General features: G+C 46.2%; 1 protein-coding gene and 1 long non-coding RNA gene across 4 annotated transcripts in view; one reads left to right on the forward strand and one right to left on the reverse strand.

The window, feature by feature from the left end:
* FAM13A (family with sequence similarity 13 member A) overlaps positions 1-13,850 on the forward strand; it is a 134,757-nt gene that overhangs the window by 77,731 nt on the left and 43,176 nt on the right. For all 3 annotated transcript variants that reach the window (XM_083571108.1, XM_083571107.1, XM_083571109.1), the window contains one exon: positions 4,279-4,320. In XM_083571108.1, coding sequence (XP_083427234.1) covers positions 4,279-4,320 — 42 coding nt within the window. The remainder of the gene's footprint in view (positions 1-4,278; positions 4,321-13,850) is intronic.
* On the reverse strand, positions 6,684-8,595 carry LOC310742530. Its single transcript, XR_014538516.1, has 2 exons — positions 7,205-8,595; positions 6,684-6,954 (listed from the first exon to the last, which is right to left on the reverse strand). It is a non-coding gene; the product is annotated as an uncharacterized lncRNA (long non-coding RNA).

The following is a 13,850-nucleotide window of genomic DNA, read 5'->3' on the forward strand; positions in this document are numbered from 1 at the left end:
CGCTTTGAGAAGGAAGTGAGGTGGTGGGCCTTCTCCCCACCCTATTGCCACTCCCAGAAGTTCAGTTATTGCAAACACCATTTTAGAAACACAGGGAACTCATTAATAGACCCAATGGTCTATCTAACTCAGTACTGTCCACCCAAGAGATGGGGAACCTGTGATTTCCAGATATTGCTAAACAACCAATTCCCCAATGTTCTGCACCACACAGCCCCAGACTTCTTTTGCCCTTGGGTTGAGAAGGAAGGAAAGTGTAAGGAAGTCAGTGCTACTCTTCAATAGGCCAGTTGTTTATCCCTGCCTTAGAAACATGTAGTTGGAAAGAACTTCACAGGTCACCAATGCCCTCTTTATGAAGCAAGAATGCTGTGTCATGTAAAATGCATAATTGCTGACGTCTGATAATGCATCTTCTCCTCACACAGTCAAATTAAAGCACCACTGCTTTAAAATTGTCACTTTTGCTCAAATCCTCGTGATATCCTGGACTTGTTTGGAAAAAATGCTCCCCACGACATCCTGCAGAGGCCAAGTCCTTGCTATCTATTTACAAAAGAGATTGGCTTGCCAAGCTGAACCTGAATGATGAGGAAAACAGATCCGACACTATGTAGTTTGCAGTGGGGTTAAGCCAAAATCAACAAACCTCTCCGTTAACCTGAGATGCCTGTACATAACCTGAGATGGCTGTACAGCTAAAAAACACACACCTGTTTTGGGTTTTCCCCACTCCTCCTTTCTGAAGCAAAAACAACCTAGGGTTTCTGGCAGGATTCATGCACCTGCTGGCAGATTCAGGTTCCACAGTTAAAGTTGATTTGCTGCTCTTGAGCTACAAACCTATCCCACCCCCAATGTGACTTTTGAGGATAAGGAACGTGATGGGAAAATCCCTTGCTTGACGCAGCATCCTTCGGTCTTCCTGCAAACAAATCAGAACAAATGCTTAATAAGTAGTTGCCTGGAAGGGATTGCATAATCCTGCTTCACCTTAAAAGGTGAACAGGTTTATTGTTTGCCTCTTGTGGACTTGAGTCCACTTCATCAAATGCCGAAGTGCAATCCTCAGTTGTCAGGTTACATCTATTTTCCCCCCCCAAAATTTTAAAATTGATTTTCCAAAAATTTTAAACAAACAAACAAACATAGATCTTAACTGTACTTAACCCAATCTTAGTAACATTGTTAAGTGACTTCCTCAAATCCCCCGGCTGAGTTTCAGTGTATATCATTGTAACAGTTTTCCAAAACAGATTTCTCATAAAATTAACTTAATCACTTCACATCTTTCTTTCTTTTCATTTTAACTTTAAACATATTATTCTATAACATCACATATTTAAATCCTAAGCCTATCTGTTATTTGCAAGTTTTTCCAATTAAGTTATCTTAGCATATTTAACTAAATAGTCTTTAAATTTCATCCATTCTTCCTGGTACTCCTCCTCCTTCTGTTCGCGGATTCTTCCAGCAAGGTCGGCTGGCTCCGAAAAGTCCATCATCTTCATCTGCCGTTCCTCCACTGTTGGGACTTCTTGAGTTGTCAGGTTACATCTAGGCTTGGTTTATACATGCCGCAGAATGAATGTTGAAGCGCCGAGACAGTAGACTGATGCTGCTGTTACTTCAGGCTGCAGGAGAATGATCACATTCTGAAATGTCCTCGCTTTTCATTTTAAAATTTCAACTGATTTTTAAACTTATTACATTGTTGTGTTGCTTGCACACTGCTTGGGGACAGTTGCAACTAAGTGGTATGTAAGTGGTTTAAAAACATATACCGTATTTCCCCCTGTATAACACACCCCCATGTATAAGACAAGCCCTATTTTGGGGGACTCCAATTTAAGAAAATGGGGGGAGATGGCCCAGAGTTGTTGAGCTTTTTTGGGGGGGGAATCACGGGTGCAACCAATCACCCATCCCCCCTATGCACTATCCATGTATAAGACGACCCCCAATTTTGAACATTATTTTGCAGTAAGAAAACGTCGGTTTATACATGGAAAAGTACGGTAAATATAAAAAATAAAAATTGAGCACAAACAGAAAAGCAGCATGCCTGGCAATCAGACTGTGATTGGGACGTTTCTCTCTTGATATGCTTGTCCCCTGTTGCATAGAGACTTTTATATTTTTAATCTGGAGGAATATCCCGAACTCGGATTTCCCCAGATTTTTGCGGCCTGGTGTGCTGCAGTCCCTTTTGCCACCCCATCCGAAACTTGTTCTTCTGCATGCATGGACTTAGCATGCAACTTTGATTTTTTTACTTTAGTTCAAATTGCTCTGGAAGTTGTTTTTCCTCAGGGTTCTTCTATCTGAGGTCAAAGCAGAATAGTTCAGCAACCAAAACAGCTTGATTATATTTTAAGTACCCAAATATTTGGCGAGGGTGACATGGCCTTTCAACTTCTGAACAGGCACATGTCACTTCCCTGGCAAGTCCCTTTGCAAACATTTGCTCTGACCCTCCAAAGGTCTTTGTAGATTGGCTAGATTAATTCATCGCGGAGGGAAAGTCCATGTTTAACTTCTCCAAACTTAAGAAGAGTGTTTCTTGTTTAGGGCAGGAGGGAGTCATTGTCAGTTGGGTTGTAGCAGTGGGGAACTGAACACCATATAGAGGCAAAATAGGTAAGGGCTTGAGACAAGGAGTCTATCATTGACCTGGGTTCACTAAGAGAAACCGGTAGAGGGATATTGATGATGCAAGGTGTACTGGATTGTGTGTGTGTGTGTGTGTGTGTGTGTGTGTGCCTTGTGGCTCTTCCACAGTGTTTGTTTCTGACAGGCCCACAAGAAGAAAAGTTGTCGAACCACACTTTAAGTAACAGATGTGTAATGATTCAAAACAAAAGGGCAAAAGGCAATCGTTGTTGCATCCCCATTATCTAGTACAATACTTTTGGGAAATGATGGAAAGGTGTGAGGGAAGGTTGAAGAGAAATCTCTTCTCCTTACTCCCCACCCCATAACCATTTAATGTGTGGGTGTTTGTTTTTACAAACGACATTCATAATTGGAGACCACGGTTATTTCATTATCAAAGCTGGCTTTTTCTTTCTATAAATTAGCATTGGTGAACCCATTTATTGGCTTTCAAACTCTGGGTTATCAAAGAGTCCAAGATATTGTCAAGACTCCTACGCAACTTGGGACCGGGATACCTAAAAGATTTCCCAGCCTCTTACATAACCAGTTGGTCGCTATGCTGTGCAGGAGATGCACTCTTGCAGATAACCATTTCACCACCACAAGGTCCATTCTGTATGGTGCAGGATTCATGCCTTTAGTGTGGCAACACCTACACGTTGAAACTCCCTTCCGTTACATAACAGAGAAACGGTGTCTCTATTGTCATATGGCAGTTGCTCTAGCACCATGTTCATTTTGGTTTCTTTCTCCCGCATCTTTTCCAGCTTTGCAATATCATTTTTTAGGTGTGGTCTTGGAGACACAGTATTCCAAGTGTGGTCACACCATGTAGAAGCTTACAGTGGTACCTCGGGTTAAGTACTTAATTCATTCCGGAGGTCCATTCTTAACCTAAAACTGTGCTTAACCTGAAGCACCACTTTAGCTAATGGGGCCTGCTGCTGCCGCCGTGCCGCCGGAGCACAATTTCTGTTCTCATCCTGAAGCAAAGTTCTTAACCCGAGGTACTATTTCTGGGTTAGCGGAGTCTGTAACCTGAAGCGTATGTAACCTGAAGCATATGTAACCCGAGGTACCACTGTACTTTACCACTTGTATGCATTTAATTTTGATGGCATGGTTTTGAAACCAGCATTTTACATTGGTTTTTCTCTCCCTCCATCCCCCCTCCCCCTTTTTTTTTAGTAAGAGAAATTGTAACCTTCTTTAGAAGCCAATTGTTCATTTGTGGAACCACAGAAAGCCCCTGGTCCTCCCCGCCACCTCCCAGTCTTGGTTATGCTTATAGCAGATCTTTGCAACGTTGCTATAGAAATAGCCCTTGAAGTCTTGCACAGCTGCTCAGGCTCCCGAAAGCTCAGCAGTTTTATCTAGTTCTGCCTTGGTGAGCACTAGCAAAACGACTTGGGGTTTTGTAACCTTGAAGAATGTAATTTAACACTCCCCTCACCCTCCCCTGCAAGCCTCTGTCTCTGGCCATGCAGCAAAACATGCCTATCAGCACAGCTTCTTTTCCAGCCTCTGCTACTCAGATCTCAGTGGTTCAGTATGAATTAGCTTGCAAATGAAGGGCAGAAACTTGCATGCTAATGACAAATATGTTGTCTTCTTTTTCAGCTCTCAAGAGGATGAAAGGCCCATGTCACCGTTCTACCTAAGGTATTTACGTACTTCTATTTGCTTGTCTCCACTATGTTTCAGCTTTGTAAGAAAATGCTGCGGATCGGGAGACAGTTATTAGTATTTTCTGCAGTATTTTTACAGTGTGCTCAAACGGACACGTCCTTCCTTAGCCAACGAGAGGAATCAGCTGTTCTGCATCCTGGCCAGGTGCAACAAAGCTCTTTTTCACACAACACATAATTAATCGTGGAAATCACTGCCACAAAGAAGTGCCGCAGTCTGCATGTATTCAGTGAAAACATGGAGGGAGAAGTGGTTTCATACATATTGACCCCACCCACTGAAAGCAGCATGGTCAGACAGACAAATAAACATTGCGACAGCGGTGACTGGGGCCCAGTCAGACTGGTAGGCCAGTAGGCTGGGAGACCAACAGCAGGGGGAGCCAGAGCTAATAACAAAAGTCTCTATGACTTTTCCTGATTTCTGGACATCAGTTTCTCAATCTCAGAATGCCAGGGATTTGTTGCTTATTTTAGCCAGGAGATGTTTAGGGATTTTTCTTCTTCTTTTAAATATTATACAGTGGTGCCCCGCAAGACGAACGCCTCGCAAGACGAAAAACCCGCTAGACGAAAGGGTTTTCCGTTTTGGAGGCGCTTCGCAAAACAAATTTCCCTATGGGCTTCCTTCGCAAGACGAAAGCCCATAGGGAAATCTCCAGGACAGCGGGGAAGCGCAGCGCGTCTTCCCCACTGTCCTCGGACCTCCTCCGAAGGCTGGCGGTGGGGCGGAGAGACCTCCTCCCGCCGCCAGCCTTTGGAAGGCTCCTCCGAAGGGGGGCGGTGGGGCGGAGAGACCTCCTCCCGCCGCCAGCCTTCATAAGGCTGCTCCGAAGGCTGGCAGCGGGAGGAGGTCTCTCCGCCCCACCGGCAGCCTTCGGAAGGCTGCTCCGAAGGCTGGCGGCGGGAGGAGGTCTCTCCGCCCCACCGGCAGCCTTCGGAAGGCTGCTCCGAAGGCTGGCGGTGGGGCGGAGAGACCTCCTCCCGCCGCCAGCCTTTGGAAGGCTGCTCCGAAGGCTGGCGGTGGGGCGGAGAGACCTTCTCCCCGTGCCAGCCTTCGGATGGCTGTCCTGAAGACTTGTGGTGGGAGGAGGGTTTTCCTTCCCACCGCCAACATTCAGAATGCTGTTCTGAATGTTGGCGGTGGGGAGGAAAAACCCTCCTCCCACCGCAAGCCCCGGGAACAGAGGAGAAGCGCTGCGCGCCTTCCCCTCTGTTCCCGTACCTGTCCTGAAGGCTCTGTTCCCGTACCTGTCCTGAAGGTGGGGAGAAAAGCCCTTCTCCGCACCGCCAGCCTGGCAAGCGGTCTCCATAGGAACGCATTAATTGATTTTCAATGCATTCCTATGGAAACCGTGCTTCGCAAGACGAAAAACTCGCAAGAAGAAAAAACTTGCGGAACGAATTAATTTCGTCTTGCGAGGCACCACTGTAGTGGATATCGTTTGGGAAGGGCTGTGGCAAAGTGAAATGGCATCTGCTTTGCACAAGATCTCTGGCATCTCCAAGTAGGAGAGACCCCTGTCCAAAACTTTGGAAAGCCTCTTGCAGTCATTGTAGACAATAATGCACTCCTGGTTTGACTTAGTTTCCCACATTTCTGTGATTGTATAAGGATATGCCTGTGCAAATGCTTCATATCACACATACAAACAAATGGAGTTCTGGAGGTCTTCGGGTTTTGAAAGTTGTTTTCCAGGCTTGCTTTTATCATTCCTGGAATATTGGAATACAGGAAAAGCATCTAGGGCATAATCTCCTGATGGGACTACTCGGTGAGCAGGTCTTGGAAGCGCATTGGTGGTGTGCCCCATTTAAATCAGTATCTTGTTAATTAAAGCAAAGCAATAATCTAGCTTTGCGACATAATTCCCTGTTGCACAGCTTGTTTCTTTTTGTGACTTCGCTTAGCATCATAATGCACCCCTGATTACATTTGGCAGCTTGTTTCTTTAAAAAGAAAGGAAGGAAGAAAGAATGGCTGCTCAGTGTCACACACCAGAAATGCGTGGTTTGCCAAGAGGAGTTAATTTGGCAGGGAAGATGGCCACAAGCTGGCCAACGGCGGGTGCTTCGCTGCCTGAGAGCTCTTGTGGCAAGAGGCAGCTCTTGCTGCTTCAACAACTCCTGCCATTTATCTTCCCTGCCTTGCTGCAGAAACCGGGGGGGGGGGGTAATTGCCCTGCAATGATTCCATGCCAGAAGCTGCTTTGCAAGACATCTCTTTTCTTTTCCCACCCTGCCGTTTTGCTGACTTCCTGCCCCGCCGCGCTTGCCTTGATGTAGACATATTTATGCGATAGAACAACTGAACAATTAACGTAAACACATGGAGGATGTGGGCTGCAGCTTTTATACAGTACACAGAGTACAATGGTCGAGAGGAGAGACGGTTATGTAACATGCTGGGTGGGTGCAAACAAGAGCTGTCCATATTCCAAGGACTGCAGGGTGCTTTTTCTCTTGCCAGCTGGCAGGAACGCTATGTATATGCCTTTTTTTATTCTTCTTATCATCGGCGCTGCAAATGTTGCAGAGTTTCTGATGAGCGCAGCGGCTTGTGTTCCTTAACGATCTCCTCTCTCCCGTTTCAGTCAAGGGACGTAACCTAAAGAGCACAGCGGAATGATTAAACAAACATCTGTAACGTTAGAATCTTAATTGTCTGAAATTCCTTTTAGACTTGGTGCACTCTTAAATCCCCCTCCATGTGGGTGCAGCCCTTTGTAAATCCAAGTGCAGACATCTGCTTAACCTTGAGCCAGTTTCTACAGCCCTATCTGTAAAAGTAGACAAATAACCGGAGGCTTTCAGTCAAAGATTTGGCCTGTTATTTGCTCTGCACATCTTCTCCCTACCTGTTGTGTGTCTGTCTTCTTTCCCCTGTGACTCCTCTTCCTTGCCTTGTCCGCTGCATTGTTCCAGCCCTCCTTTCCTAGATTCCCCTGTCTCTGTTTCCCTTAGCACAGCCTCCGCCAATCTGGCGCCTTCCAGATGTTTTGGACTACAACTCTCAGCCAGCCCAGCTGTGCACCTGACCTCCCGTCCCTATGGCAGATTGAGACTCTAAGCAAGAGAGCACCTAAGCCAATGGTAACCAGTGGCTTGACCAGCCCCACTGTGACAGACAGGCAGGTAGCTGAGCCAATCACAGCTGGAGTTCATCACCACCATGACCACTGCTTAGCGCACTGTAATATAGGTTTTTTTAACAACATAAAACAATATGCTATTTCTCAATTTTGTGGTGGTGCTAAATTGACACAAGAATCTTGCACGCCAAAAATAGTGTTTATATGACTCAAAGCAAATAGCACTTGGAACCGTGATTGCCTTCCCTCCATTGTTTTAGTAAGAGCAACAAAAACTATATTATATTATCAAACATGTAATGCAATTCCATTCAGATCAACAGGAGTATTGTCATCCGTTTTAGGAGGTGTCAGTTGTAGCTTAAAACATGAAGCTGCCATGTTATAATAGGTTAAAAGCCAAGAGGTTCATTGTTTGGTTTTCTAAATATTTGTACACAGAAACTTTCTGTGCCTTGTCTTTTGCTTGGTAATCCTGGGTTTATATTAGCACTGAGATTCTTAGATAAGCAGGGCGTACTTCAGAAAACTGAAAACAACAGGTGGTGAATGTCAACAGGGGTAGATAAGAAACTTTCAGGTAATGCAAGCAGGGCCTGGGTCTCTGGATGTTTGGGTCAGCCAAGTAGAAATGATCAGTTGTCCAGGAGAAAACCATGTTCTGTGTTAGACTTTAGAGATGCTTGGCAGAGGCAGCAAAACAAAATTTGACATCATGAATGGCTTCTGTCCATGAGCCAGAGAAAGACTTAATTCCTATTATGCTAGTGGGTACAATGTATAGAAAAGGGACATCTAAGACGTAGGCCCCTTTCCTTTTCGTATTGAAAATATCAGGCTTGTCTCCTGAAGGAGGCACCAAGTCTCTTCTAGAGCAGGATTTGCCAGTACTGTGAAAATATATCTGCTAATATATCTGCCAGTTAATTGCCTTTGGTGTCTGAGAAAGTTCTCATTCAACATCCCATCAAAAATACAAAATGCATGAGGGACTCTATGCTGTTCCTGCACCAGCAGTTCCTGTTTGCTCTAGCTCAGCATCTCCTACATAACCCCACGGCAGCCATTTTTTGTTATGCCACGCCACCCCGGCAGCCATTTTGGAACTGGCGCCCACAGAAACTTCCTTCTCAGAATTCCAAATATGTCCTTGCAGTCCAAAAGGGTTGGCGATCCCTGTTCTAGAGTGGGAAACAGGGTGGTGGTGGTGGTGGTGGTCCCTCAGAAGAAGTCTGTCTTTTGGTTTGCTTTCGTGACTCTGGGCTCCAACAACTGTCGTCGTTTATTAGGAAAGCTCTCTAGCGCCATCTCAGTTAACTGCATGTTGCAAGCAAATGCATTTAAGTAATCTGTGGTGCCATGTTTTGAAACTAAAGCCCTCCTTTTTTTAAATAAAAGTGGGGGATTGTAAAGGACTGAAGGGGCAGGATGATTAACCTGCCTCCTCACAACACTGTGAGTCTAAGCATTTTCTATGGGGCAGAAGCAGCCATTTTGGAGAACAGTAAGGAGCTGACAAATGGGGAAGGGTTAAAAATCAGGGGTTAACTGCCACTCCTTTGGGCATAAAGGTGGAATTTAATTTCAAAAATTATCCACCCACCCTTGGCTGCCCCTTAACTCTGAAATGCTCTGTTTTCAAAGTGAGCTAATTTAATTTGTTTTTGTTTTTTAAAAAGGTTAATTTGAACTGGCACCCAGATCTCAGCAGGGCTTACTACCAATAAGCTCAGGCTGTGTGTTAGACGTTGCTTTTTTTACTTTAGCAGAGTGGCGTTGTGGTTGGAGTTCGAATCCCCGCTCGGCCGTGAAGCTCACTGAGTGACCTTCAGCCAGTCACTGCTTATCAGCCTCATGTACCGCACAAGGTTGTTGGGATTAAATGAGGAGAAAGAGAACCATGTGTGTTCACTTTAAGCTCCTTGGAGGAAAAAGGTGGTATATAAATGCTGGCAGATAAATGAGAATGATGTCACACTGAGTGCGTTTAACAGGCATGATTTTGTGCCTGAGAAACACCTCCCCCCCCCCCAAAAAAAATCTAATATAGGAGAGTCCATGCCTTGGGTGGAGACAGCCTAGACTTGCCAAAGTGAATAATACAGGAGAGGTCCCTGTGGCTAGCCTCAGCGAAAATCTTTGCACGCCCTCCCGGAGCACAGCTAAGCTTTCAGCTGCAGGTGTCGCTGCTCACAAATCCCCAGCGATGATTTGATTAGAGGAAAGGGGGAGGAAAGTGCAAGAGTAAATAATTGCTTTCTGCCTGGACTAGCTTCCTCGATAAGAGAAGCAGCCGCCTTGCAAACACACCAGGGCACACGATGACAGATGTGTGAAAATGCTCCAGGAAAGCTAGACTTCAGCCTTGCCTGGTCCCCTTTTAAAAGCTGATTGATCTGCAGGCACTTGTCTCTGTGCTGTAAACAGAAAAGGCCTCACCTTCTCATTTCCTTGCATCGAAGCTGCTGCTGCTGCTAAAAGACACAAGGTCAGGCCATGTTTGCTGTGGTTCCTGGTCAGTTGGTATCTCTGCAGATACATATGGCCAACATGAGTACCATACAGATGTTGTCGTCGTGTAGCGGCTCCCTGATGACTCTGTGTTCATCCTCTGAGACCCTTCTTTGTGTGCCTCTTCCACACGGGGCCGGAAGAGTGGCAACACGAGAACGGGGCCTTTTCTGCAGTGGCTTCCCATTTGTGGAATGCTCTCCCCAGCAAGGCTGGCACCTTCATTATATATCTTTAGGCGCCAGGCCTTTGGCTGATTAATACTCTATGGCCTTTTAAATGCGTTTGTGGGAGGGGGGCGTTATTGTTTCATTTCTTCTGTTTTGACTATCTCTCTTGTGCTTTTATCGTGTATTTTTATCTTGAGATCTTTTGATGAAGGGCGGTATATAAATCTGATAAATAAATAAATATTTAGTGGCAAACCCGGGTTTTCCTCTGGGTAAAGTGTGTCCTTGTACACCTGACCCTGTAAGACTGGACCACAAATAAAGAAAATAATAATGTTTGTTTGTTTGTTTGTTTGTTTGTTTGTTTGTTTATACATACCCCGCCCATCTGGCTGGGCTTCCCCAGCCACTCTGGGCAGCTTCCCAAAAAATATTAAAATACTGTAATACATCAAACATTAAAAGCCTCCCTAAACAGGGCTGCCTTCAGATGTCTTCTAAAAGTCTGGTAGTTGTTGTTCTCTTTGACATCTGGTGGGAGGGCGTTCCACAGGGCGGGCGCCACTACCGAGAAGGCCCTCTGCCTGGTTCCCTGTAACTTGGCTTCTCACAGTGAGGGAACCACCAGAAGGCCCTCAGTGCTGGACCTCAATGTCCGGGTAGAACGATGGGGGTGGAGACGCTCCCTAAGGACTAGCGCCTTAACTCGTTTTTAGGCCTTTCTTTGGCAAGACCTGGAGGTCTGTCCTAAGTTGAAGCCCTGGTGTCCTTCTTCTTCTTAGAATCATAGAATTGTAAGAGAGATGGAAGGGACCACGAAGGTCATTTAGTCCAACCCCCTGCGATGCAGGACTCTTTTGCTCAACATGGGACTCGAACCCGCAACCCTGAGATTCAGATTCTCACACTGTACCAAGTGAGCTATCCCAGCAGTTCTTCTCTGTTACATTTGTACCCCACCTTTCCTTCAAGGAGATCAAGGTGACTTAGATAGTTCTCATCCCCTTCTGATCCTCACAACAACCCTGTGAGGTAGGTCAGGCTGAGAGCATGTGATCGGCTCAGGGTCACCTAGCAAGCTTTGCGTTAGAAGAATGCCGCCAGTCTCTCCTTTTGCTGATGAATAGTCTCCTTCTTTCTACACTAACCCAACGCGTTCTGGGTAGCAGCGAGGGGTTCACACATTACAGTGGTACCTCTGGATGCCAACGGGATCCATTCCGGATCCCCGTTCGCATCCTGAAGTGAATGCAGCCCACATCCACAGGTCGCGATTTGCCGCTTCCGCGCATGCACGTGACGTCATTTTGAGCATATGCGCGAGCGGCGAAACCCGGAAGTAATGCACTCTGTTACTTCCGGGTCACCGCAGAGCGCAACCCGAAAAGGCTTAACTTGAAGGGACTTCAACCCGAGGTATGACTGTACTAGAAAGTACTAGCAGGATTGCTTAGCGGTAACTCCGAAGAAGCACACCGGAGACAAACAGTTTGAGAAGCAGGACGCTTGAAGCGTTTTCTTGTTCAGCAAGCGTCCGTTAGGGTGTTGTGCTGAGCCTTGCATTTCGCAGCGTTTCTGCCTCCCTCAGCGGCACCATGTCGTTCTTGTTTGCACACATGCAGGCCAGCCAGCTGGGCGAACTAATTCTCTTGCCGATAAGAGGATCAAGCCCAACGAAATGTTTTAAGCTCATAACAACTTGGTTTATGAATACTGTAGTCAGGCTCTGAACCTCAGTAACATGTCACATGGCCCCTCTTATCTGCAAAGCTGAGTCAGCGGGATGGAGGAGGCGGAGAGACAGGACTCCGGCACGTCTCAGACCTGACCTTGCTTCCCAGTTCAGAGAGCTTCTCCGAAGACAAGGCCCTGCATCAGGCTGTATTCTCGCTTCCTGGGAAGACAAAACTTTGACGATGATAGGTAGCCCCATGGAGAGGTCATTGCAGTAGTCCAAGCAAGAGATAACTAGAGCATGCACCACTCTGGCGAGACAAGTCGGCGGGCAGGTAGGGTCTCAGCCTGCATACCAGATGGAGCTGGTAGACAGCTACCCTGGACACAGAATTGACCTGCGCCTCCATGGACAGCTGTGAGTCCAAAATGACTCCCAGGCTGCACAGCTGGTCCTTCAGGGACACAGTTGCCCCATTCAGTATTGTCCTATGTGGCATCACTTACGCCTAGAGAAATCATGTGCATTGTTGTGTCTGGTAAATTGGGCATGTGGCTGCTTTCAGGCCAGTGACACAAAGCAGAAAATTTCCCCAGTGCCTTATTTTTCCACAGAAAACGTCCAACGTTCTAAGTCCATTAGGAACAATGAACGGATGCCAATTGCAAATAAGTACAGTGGTACCTCGGGTTAAGTACTTAATTCGTTCCGGAGGTCCATTCTTAACCTGAAACTGTTCTTAACCTGAAGCACCACTTTAGCTAATGGGGCCTCCCGCTGCCACTGCGCAATTTCTGTCCTCATCCTGAAGCAAAGTTCTTAACCTGAAGCACTATTTCTGGGTTAGCGGAGTCTGTACCCTGAAGCGTATGTAACCTGAAGCGTATGTAACCTGAGGTACCACTGTATTGGGTAGGCTACGCAGTTTCACAGTTTTTAGCTCCGTTTAGTGATGTCTGTTAATATAAACTTGCTAAATTAGACCCCTCTCTAGGGCACAGTTGCCCATGCAGTCATAACCTCACAGTCGTATTACTGCAGTGTGCTCCATGCAAGGCGACCCTTCGCCAGAGGCTGCAGCTCATGCAGAACCCAGCAGCTAGGTTGTGGGGACAAACTTGTGGAGACAAACTATGGACAGACAGCACATAGCACCCTGCTTGTGGGATTTGTGTCGGCTGCTCTTGTACTGCTGGGCCACGTTCAGGGTGTTGATGCTAATATAGAAAGCCCTGTACAGCTCAGGACCAGGTTACCTGAGAGACTGCCTTATCTAGTAGATCTACACAGTAGATTACTGAAGTTTGCCCGAGAGTTTCTCCTGCAAGCCCCAAAAATCTCAGAAGCCAGGTCTGCAGTAATTCACAGTAGGGATTTTATTGTGGGGTGGAGTAGCATTCCTGTCGAGGTAGAACAGGTGCATATTTTTTTACAATGTGTGTCTACCAGTTACGGTTTTAGTCTTGTCTTAAATGTTTTTGTGCTTTTAAGCATTTTTAATAATGTATGCAAATGCCTTTGTCTCAAGGTATTTACACACATTATTAAAAATGTGCTGTTGTTTAGGAGGCAGTGAATTAATGATGGTGGTGGTAGTAGTAGTAGTAGTAGTAGTAGTAGTAGTAGTAGTAGTAGTATTGCTGCAGAAAATTTCCCAGTGCAGACTGAAGTTTCTTCCAATACAAATCACCCTAAGCAAATAGGGTGTATAGGAAGACTTACCAGAAAACACACCAGTGCTCCTGCCACATTGGCACATGATAAGAAGCTGTGCAAGGAGACTGAATCTGTGTTAGGAACGAAAGAGTTGCCATTCACCGAGTTCAGCCTTCATGGGCAGAAAGGCATTTCTGTGAAACTTGCAAGGCAAGCATAATGGCAGCAGCTCTCTCCTGCTGTTTACCCCTAGCGCCTGGTATACTGCTTCCATACATGGAGGGTCTCTCAGCTGCTTGAAGCCACAGGTCAACAGGTGCATTGATCACACAATCACAGGTGCCTTCTGTGCAAAGCAGGAAGGCAAGGGAGGCCGTGCCTGTAAACAAATGGTGGGCGC

Source organism: Podarcis filfolensis (assembly GCF_964270895.1).
Source record: "Podarcis filfolensis genome assembly, chromosome: 9".
Taxonomy (NCBI): Eukaryota; Metazoa; Chordata; class Lepidosauria; order Squamata; family Lacertidae; genus Podarcis; species Podarcis filfolensis.